At 36.3% G+C, this 10188-nt stretch overlaps 1 protein-coding gene across 1 annotated transcript in view; it reads right to left on the bottom strand.

Moving 5' to 3' along the window:
* Positions 1–2662: 2662 nt before the first annotated feature.
* Positions 2663–10188, bottom strand: part of syngr3a (synaptogyrin 3a) — a 60541-nt gene continuing 53015 nt past the window's right edge. Inside the window, exon 4 of the mRNA XM_059979569.1 lies at positions 2663–9969. Coding sequence (XP_059835552.1) covers positions 9778–9969 — 192 coding nt within the window. The 3' untranslated portion in view covers positions 2663–9777. The remainder of the gene's footprint in view (positions 9970–10188) is intronic.

The raw sequence follows: 10188 nt of genomic DNA, 5'->3' as shown, positions 1-10188 counted from the left end.
ACTTTCCATTGTTACTGATTGGTGATCACCTCCAGTCCCATCCTTTACTATAAATATCCTTAGAAACCCATTTCATCATCTTCCAGCTCCTTAAACCCCATCCCTACTTAACATGTGCCTGCTCCCACCTAGTCTTATATCCCACCATCTGCTTGATGCCACCTGTACTGATCTCTCAAAATATTCCTTTGCTCCCTACCCCCATTTGTCAAGATTCTTTCCCCAATTCACATTTTCCATAATCCGTAGAAGATTGCCAAGTAAAGGCCAAAAGCACATGAAGCTTTGGGTTGGCAAGTGGCAAGAACTGCTGCTCAAGCTGTAGTTTGGGAATCTCTGATGTAGTACGTACAAATAAATTTGAAATGTATCCCATCCAAATTCCATGAACAGCATAATGTTCCTGTCAGACAGTGATCTGGACCAACATTTCCCAAACTGTGGCATTTATTGATGAGGTGTGCTTAACATATATTTAGGAAGTATTTGAGAGAACTTCTATATTAATCAAATTGATTTGCGTTCTGGTATTAGCTCCAACAGCTAAAAGGTTAGGTTTGCTAGTTACACCTATAAAATAAGTTAACCTTTAAATATCCAACATTAAAGAAACTGAGAATAATAAACTATGCTTTGACCTGGAATATACAGAACAAAACTTGTACCAAAAAAAAGGCTACAAGCCTTTAATCTTCTCACTTACTTCTTCATATGGACACAAAGGTTTTTTAAAAAAAAATTGTACAATTACAAAAGGAAAGTCCAAATGATATTGTGATAGAATATAACTATTGAACTGTTCTGGTCAGCTAATAGATTGATCAAACAAAAGTTTGGATTAAAACTTAAGATATATTATATGCATATATATTTTATTTGTTTAGGAATACAGTAGCAGACCATTCTGGCCCAATTGAGTCCATGCTGCCCAATTATACCCATGTGACCAATTAACCTACTGACCTCTAGTCTTTGGAGTGTAGCGGGAGGAAACCAGAGAACCTGAAGGAAACCCACATGGTCCAAGCGGGAACATACAAACTTAAGACAGCGTCAGAATTGAACCTGGCTTGCTAGCGATGTAATAGTGTTGGGCTACCATGCCACCTGTTACTTATTGACAACTATTTTTGATGCTTTTATGATCTTGCAAATCTTGACCTTATTAGAATGTTAATTATGAAATTAGTAACTGAATCTTATTATGGCATGTTCTCCAAAACACAATAAATGTGACTGGGTGACTGCCGTAGAGTTTGCCTGGTTTGACTTGCCGTTACATTTCTCTCTTAACTCCACTCATTTTCTCCAAATCAAAGGTGTAGCAATGGGCATTTACTTGGACCCCATCAATGTCCATCTTTTTGTGGGGTATGTGGAACAGCCCTCGTTTCAATCATACCCAGGACTATTTCATTAATTCTTCTTCTGGTACATGAATGACTATGTTGGTGCTCCTCCTGTATTTATGCAGATCACAACAACTTTTACTAGTTTTGCTACCGATTTCCAACCCTGCCCTTGCTCACATAGTTAATTGCTGACTCTTCATTTTCTCAATCTCTGTCTCCATCTCAGGAGATAGGTTTGTAATGGATGTTAGTAGCTAGCCTACTGACTCCCACAGCTGTCTCAACTCTCTTCATCCTACCTGTCATATTTGCTCCAAAGATGAGACTTCCTGTACAAATGCCTTTGAAATGTCTGCTTTCTTCCTGAACTATGGCCTCACCTCTTCCATTGTTAGCAAAGTCCTTGAACAGTTCCCAGGCCTCTGCTCTCACTCCTTCCTCCAGGATAGAGTTCTTTGGTCCTCAACATTCACTCCACCAGACCATTCTTTTTATAATTTGTCACCCTCAGAGAGTTACACCACTAAACTTATCTTCCCTTCTCTTCCTCTTTCAGTATTTCCCAAAAACCATTCCCTTCACGACTTCCTGGACCATTCTTACAGATGACTTGTGGACGCCAAATGCAGTGCACGAGATTGGAAGCAGCACAAGTGAGTCACTGCTTCACCTAGAAAGACTAAGTCCCAGCATGGTGGGAAGGAAGGAGGACAAGTTCTACATCAGCCGGTTCTTACAACAGTTTCCCACACACACTTGGCATCCAAAAAGTTATCTTCTCTGCATCAGAGATTATGTAAGTGCTTTGTGGAACCCCTGTATTCAGTCACCAATGTTTTCCCATTCCACTCCAAATTTGAACTGTTGGTCTAGTGATCATCTCAAAATGAGGTGTTAGTCATTGAAGAGATAATAGGCAAAAGAGAATGAGCAGATATAATGAATACTTAAAATATTAAGCAAGGTAGTCACCATTTAAAGAACTAAAAAGCAAACGATATGCTGTAGATTTCAGACAGATAGCAAATGTGGAAGATGGTACATACTAAAGAGTTCATGAATTTTGATCTTAAGTTCTAAATTTTACATCATCAGTGCCCTGTGATGAATCCCTTTAAGGTATAAATAGTTAAAACCACAGAAAGCAGATTATTTAGGACTAGCCTGAAGAAATCTGCTTATTTTGAACTACCCTGATGAGATGCAACATAATTATAATTGTATTCCAAAGCAGATATTATACTTGAGAACCTCAAGTCAGAAAATAATTATTTGTGCAATAAATGACGTCCTCCATCTATAGGTTATGTGCACTGACACATCTTTATTGAGAATTTATTGTACACAGGCACAAGATTACTGATTACAACAACAGAGCATTGTTCTTTAAGAACAAATAAACCAAGATGTAAATACAGTAGTTCACTTAATTGTTTATATTTTCCATACGTCACTGATTGTGGACACTATTTTAACACAACATAAGCACCACAGTAACTGTACTGTACTTTTTAACCATGAACCTTGGTGAAGAGGGAGTATTACAATGTGCACCATTTTGCCACACTGGAACCTTTTGGTTTATCTTTCTTGAATATGCTTTTCTCTTCAATGAAATGACGATTTGATTGTGTATGTAAACAAAAAGATCCCAATTTGATAGCTTTTAAAATTAACATTTTATGTTAGAATACAGATTGTAATCTTTCAAAGATTGTGCTATTAGATCTTTGCTAGATTGTAATTTCAGTTTACTTCATTAACCATAACTCATTAAATTTAGTCAAAGCATAAAATTTGAGATTTATCTAATGTAAAATAAAGATTCAAGGTGCAAAGTTATTTTATGACTAAAGGACCATTATAAACACGAGGAAGTCTGCAGATGTTGTAAATCCAAAGCAAACAAGCATGAAATACTGGGCAAACTCGACAGGTTGGGCAGCATCTGTGGAAATGAACAGTTGACACTTCAGGCCGAGGCATAAAGAAGGGCCTCAGCCCGAAACATCAGCTGTTTATTAATTTCCATTGATGCTCCCTGGCCTGCGCGTTCCTCCAGCGTTTTGCACATTTGTTCATAACGGAATTGTATGGGATATAACAAAAGTTAATGCAGTGTCCACTTATCCACATATGGACAGTAATGCATTGATATGTTAACGTTTAGTTAATGGCCTGTAATACCTGAGAAATAAAAAAAGATAGTCCGACATCATCACACAAAAACATTTCAAGTCCCCAAGAAAAGCAACTATAACCAATATACAATTGAGAATTCATGAAGGAAAACGAATTGCTGTGTTATGATAAAGCAGTGGGTTATCACAGATCTTAATGACTTTTTACTTGGTATCAGTTTAACTCAGTACCTTAAAGAATTTGTTTGAATTCATTTACAATCATTTCCACAAAACTGTTCATTTAAAAATGCCTATGGCGCATTGGCATTTTTCTTTGGCACTTCAGTAAACCACAGAAAGAAATTTAAAAACAAGGTACAGAACCTTCATCAGTTACAGCCCTTTCAAGACAGGGAACACTCCAAGGAATTCTGTGGAGCGGATCATTGTGCTGCATTCAGAATCATGTGGGAGAAAGTTGCAGAGACAGGGTGATGCTATTGGTGGGAATTAAAAACAAGGACCTGAAATTTAATGAATGAGATTTAATTGAGATAGAGGAGCCAAATCAAACTTTGTGATTCACTTTGAGTGTGAGCCACTAATTGTCTATCAGACCCAGATCCAAGAAAACAACTTCTTGCTGCTTTTTAATGCCATATCCGGAGCAAAGCAAGTTTCACCATACCAAATGATCAGAATTTTCCAAAGAGTTTATTTTAAAATGCTAAAGTTCCAAGCAATTACAGCTTGAGAGCTACGCTGTTATGTACATGTGCCATCATGTCCTTCAGTCTCTGCGCTAAGCTATCAGTAGCCTTGCCTAGACTATGCAGAGATGATGGTAGTTCTACTCAGTTAACTCAATGCTGTTTGCAAATTTTCTGTCACTATAATCACTTGGACTAGAACATAATCATGCAGCAGGAGTGTTAATACATGTCTGATGCAAGAAAGGAGCACAATATCTGGTCTAGCAGCGGGTTCAGTTTCTTGGCATCAACTTAGCCAATATGGCAACATGGGTATTTTAGGTACTTTTGATGTAGGGAGCATAAACCACTAAATTGGACCATATGCACACTTATTTCATACCACACTTGTTTAATCTGAGACCTTTAAGGTAGTTTGAAATCACTAGTCTAATCTTCTGACTAAACTTTTTTTAAAATATGTAATTTACCATTTTCCTGAAAAGTTAATGTTTAAATTGGAGTGTGTCCATAACAGCCACCGTAAGTGATCGTTTAGTCCAGGAAAATAATGTTATCGCTCAGTTAGGCTAACCTGTTTGATCTGCATTTTTGATAAAAGGTTGGGCAGTTGCTGCCTGGCTACTTCTGATTTTTCTGAACCCTCATTAAAGTTGTCAAGTACTGTAAATCTGTGTTGTGTTTTTAAGTTCATAAGATGATTAGAAAACCAAATGCCATAGTTTCAGCATATCCACGGACATTGACAGTGCCAATCTGCTACTTCTAAATAAACAGTAACTACAGCAGATATTTACCTGAGGTGATAAAATTAAGCAATCTAAACTAGCACAATTATGACCACTAATCAACTCAATAAGAATAAAACCTCACGAAAATTGGTAGTCCTCTACTTTGCTTGAAACAAAACCTGGCAAATTGTTACAAACACTTTTAATAAATATTGTAGTTGATCTGTTAACTATCAGTTCTCCACCCCCTTACTTCACCTCAATTATCACAGTTTGAGTAATCTCCTCTAATACAATTGGAGACTATTTTCCCTAGATTTTGAACACTAAATTCAAATGCACTTTAGTGAATGCTCATTTCACATAAAGCTTGATTATCCCAATTAATTTCATACAAGCTGTTCATCAATAAATGGTATAAATGCTGGAGTGTTACATTTTTTTTAAATTTGGCAGTACTAGCAATGAAAACTGCTATTGTTTATATGCAGAAACAACTCATGACAATATTGTGGCTTGGTAAATGCCACAAATTCAATTCGTAACATCAAAATCTGTAAAGGTTTTCCTCCCAGCAGGAAAGCACTTGTCATAAGGAGGCATGATTTCAATGTTAAAAGTGAATATTACAATGTTCCAGAGCATTTTAGAGCCAATAAGTAGTTTTTAAATATGGTCACTATTACAATGTAGAAAGTGGTATCCACACAGCATGCTCCCACAATAAGTTTAAGGCATATGTTCCTCAAAGCAAGCCAAAGGAAGTTTGTAAATTCCCAGGAGAACATATTAAGTCTTAGTTTAACATCTCACAGAATATACGATGCCACCAACAGTAGAGCATTCCCTCAGTCTGCACTGGAAAATTCATCTACATTGTTGTGAGCTGGGACTTGAATCCACAATCTCATAACTTGGACATACAAGTAATGACAACTAATAATGGATTTCAGAAAGTACACAGTTAAGGGGATAAACAACACTAAAACATAGCTGCACAGAGGACAATAAACGTGTGAAATTGCACACCTAGACTGAGGTTTGAAGCAAAGGTATCGCTAACTAAAAGCATATAGCATAAGAAACTATTAGATCAAGTGGAGGCAAGGCTGTTTCCTTTAGGAAGATTGCAAGTCTATCTTGACTGGCTCTTATCCTCAAGTTCAGGAATAAATTGGGTAACATGGGAAAGGCTTCTACTTATTTAAAACTGTTATTAATATGTTTGTAAACAGTTATTCAAGCTCACTTAATGCCCAATAGAAATTGCATCAATGGTACAAAGTACTAGATGGTTTCCTGACCAAGTATCTTGAAATTAAAATTGCTATCAAAAGGCTTCAAGTCCTGACTATGCCACATACCTTGACAGAAATGAGAACTACATCGACATGCCTCAACATTTATCCCAAGCTCTAAAGTCTCCATCTTTGCTCCACATCACCAATCTTGGGGCCCGATTAAATGACATTGCCAGCTAAAAGCCAAATAGAAAGCCACACCTGCTACTGGTAAAGGATTTATTTGAACTTCTCCAAGTATAACTACTTTTTACATTGGATTAAAGATCCTCTCTCAACGAGGGAGTCCTAACTGTTCAGGATAGCTTGAACCCAGTTCTCAAAATGGAAAGACCAGCATCAAAAAATACATTTGACAGATCGCATGGCATGTTAACAAAATTAAAGCCCATGTGATTAAGGGGGGTAGATTTTTAAAAATTGGCTAAGTGGCAGAAAGAGCTTTTCAAGAAAGGAATTAATGATACTGTATACATTTTAAACATTTTTCCTTAATATATTTCAGTGACCTGGACATAATGTATAGGGAAGATAGTTTTTTTTGAAAACTTTGAAATTATGAAATTGAGTAAATAGTGAGTAGTATCACATTCCAGGAATACAGAATGGGTTAAGTGAGCAAATACTTGGAAAATGAACTGTAACATATAGAAGTACGAGTGATTTTCATTAGAAAAGTACGTCAATATGAATTAAATGCTGCAATTTTAAAAGAGCTGTAGGAACATTGATGAGATTGGATGGGATCATTATCGAGTGGCAGTAAGCGTATACAAGTTTTTTTTTAAAGTTGCAGGACATGTTGCAAAACATGGGTTCAGTGAGATCTTGGCTAAATTAAGTCCTACAATAAAAAAAATGCAAGCCTCCCAAAAGGTTGCATGAACCCTACTAGAAATATTGTTCTGAGTTCCAGCCATTGCACTGTAGAATGATTATGAATGTTTTTGATAGGGTGTAGAGGATATTTACCAGAACAGCACCAACAATGAGTGACTTTATATAGGTGAAGAGAGACACACAAGATCTTTTCCTTTTAGAGAGGCCAGAGACAATATTTGAAAGACGTGTTCAAATCTGTGTAAACAAATGTGGAAAAATTGTTTTAACTGGCGAATGAATTGTTAAGAGAGGAGGCAGAGGTAAACTAAGTATGCAAAGAGAGAGAGGGAAAAGCATATGCAACTAGTAATGTTAATTTTGATTCATTCAAATTCAATACTAGCTCCTAAAAAGGGAAGAGGATAAATATTTGTAGGTTGGTGGGGAAAGACAAGTAGATGGACTAATTGGATAGTTCTTGAGAAACCTGACACAAATACTTTGGGCTGCATAATATTCTTCTGGGTGGCTATGAATTTAATCGGCACCTTTTTATATTTCTGCATTTTATTGCCTTTAAGGACTTAGATTGCAGGCCATTGAAGAGGGTGCTGCTTAGGTCGTCTCTCTTACAAACAAGGGTTTTTAACTGCTATATACAAGCGTTAACAGTTACTCTGGCAAATTTATGCAAACCACATTTGCAATACTCTATCATTAATATGATTTATCTTAACCTACAGATTCAGCATCCCTCACTCCCCCTACTCCCCATATATCATTCACATAGTCAAAAGGATTATTGTGATGTTTGGTTTCATTAAACTTTAAAAAAAGGCACTGTTTGTTTCTCTACAAAACAAAATATCAGCAGTATGTGTCAGTATGGAGTTAATATCAGCTAATTTAGCCCTGTTAAATTAATTTTACTAAGAAAATAATTGTAAGCACTTGCAGGCAGGTCATTTAATTTTCCTCTTATTTAGAATCTGTATTAAATCTTGTAATGTTAAAGTTACATTGTGTTCAAGTGGAGGAATTACTTAAATATAAAGTAGGAAATCGCAGAATTGGTTTAGTAACAAGACACTTTCTCTGGATGTGTGGTCAGTTTAAATAAACACACTGTCAGAAACAATCCTAGGAAGTGGTGAATTCAAATACAAGTGAATTATTAGTTATGTCTGATTATTAGATCCCATTTCCCTTCAAGATAAATTCCCAAATGATCAAACTGGAAAATATTTCCACTTTACCAGCCCACATATTTATTTAGTCTTTATAAAATGCTTGGCACATCTGTGATTAGAAAATTAAATTCAAAACTTGCACCATTGCTGATATTTTAAGTAATTTTGTTTGAGTCTTGCATTTGTGACATTTAATTGATTCCCTACAAAATAAAAATACAAAATTGCACTTTGTTGTCCTGGCATCATTTTGTTAAATTGTTACAAAGGTTGTATGCTGGTGAAAAAGGTTAAAGTTCAAATATTAAGGATACACTTATCCAACTGGCAGTACGTACATACATCACAAAAGGATATAGGATGTTTCAGACTGTTTTAACATTGTTTAATTACATTCTCTTATCCATAGTCAAAAGAGTTCCAGCATACTTTGATGGCATGGACCTGAAGGCTCAAGGAACAGATTAGGTGTTCCTGGTTTACAGAGGTTTAAGAGACTCCCTTCTGTTTTGTGTGGTGACTTTCCCCTTTGGGTTACTTATGATCTATTTCATGTACAATTCCATTCACAGACCTACTATAAGAATGAGATTACCATACAAAAACACACACACACACACACACAAAACCTTAGGTTATATAGAAACAGTCAGGCTGTACTAAAATCACAATCAATACTATTTGAGTAATATTCTATTCAATCATATACATCTGCAATCACATGTATAAAACAGTATTTTAAAATATTTGCATGGTACCTATTCAAAAGTTCAGCTGACTTGTTTCTAAGTTGCTCTATGATCTTTTACAATTTGCAACTATACAGTTAATTCAGACAGCAGGAATACAGACAAAATTCACATCCCCACTTAGCTCTGAGCATTGACAAGTTAAAGCTTTATACACTTACTAGAAAACCTAGCACATCATGTGGAATAGTGAATCATGAGTTCACAGACAGCCTAAACAAGGAGAGAGTTCCTAAAACACTAAATAGGTGCTTTATTGTTGGAAGAGGCTGTTTCCAAAGTATATTCTACATATTAATACAAGAATGACAATACCTCTAATATAGTGAGTACACTACACTATTAGCCAAAGAAAGGTTACCCAACATCAGTTTAGCACATGAAAAGCCTAATGATCTTGGACAGCACTTTAGTACTCTTGCAGCTAACCAACCAGTGAACCACATTGCACCACAGATAAGATCTGTATTACAATATCCCTTTTCCATTGGCCCACATAGGCTTCAGTTTAATTAGTTAAATATCAAGTCCCCATGCAGCTTTACAAGTTCCTTCAACAATTTGACTTGATCGTTTGTGAAAAACGGTTGCAAAATGCAAACTGTTCGCAAGTTCACGCAGTAGATCAGGACTCTTGGTGGGAATTGACAAGACGTAGTTCAAACAGTGTGGAGGGGCTAAGAGGATACACAAAAGGCAATAAATAGATCTGATCTCTGATAGGCTGGATTAGAAATCTATCTAGGCCAACAAAAGGGAAACTGTATTTCTAAGTGACAAGTAGGACCTTTGGTCTCTAATACGATGGCATTTGGTATCCCTTGGAGGTTGTACCCAGGTTTTCAGCAAATGGTGGGCTCTGGAAGGTTTCTGTGTTCTCTATTCCAGTACTGAATGGTGGATGGCCAGCGTCCAAGTGATCGTGGGAGAAGAGTGATGAGTCAGCTCCCAAATGGTACCTCTGCCATGCCTTAATGGTTAGACCAGCCTTTAATGAGATTCATTAAAGGAAAAATATAATTATGTTTGTTAGTATATGATAATTAGGCACATACAGGAAAAATATAACAGAAATGCAGTTAATTTAGTGGAGATTAGTCAAGTCTCTTTACAATGCAGTATTCCATGTTCTCAGATTAAACACACAAGTGTTCAGAAATCACTACAATAAGACTTGTTTGCTTTAGGTATTCAACCATATGTTGGG

This window comes from Hypanus sabinus, chromosome 9, assembly GCF_030144855.1.
Source record: "Hypanus sabinus isolate sHypSab1 chromosome 9, sHypSab1.hap1, whole genome shotgun sequence".
NCBI classification, from domain to species: Eukaryota; Metazoa; Chordata; class Chondrichthyes; order Myliobatiformes; family Dasyatidae; genus Hypanus; species Hypanus sabinus.
This window is presented reverse-complemented; position numbering and strand designations above follow the sequence as displayed.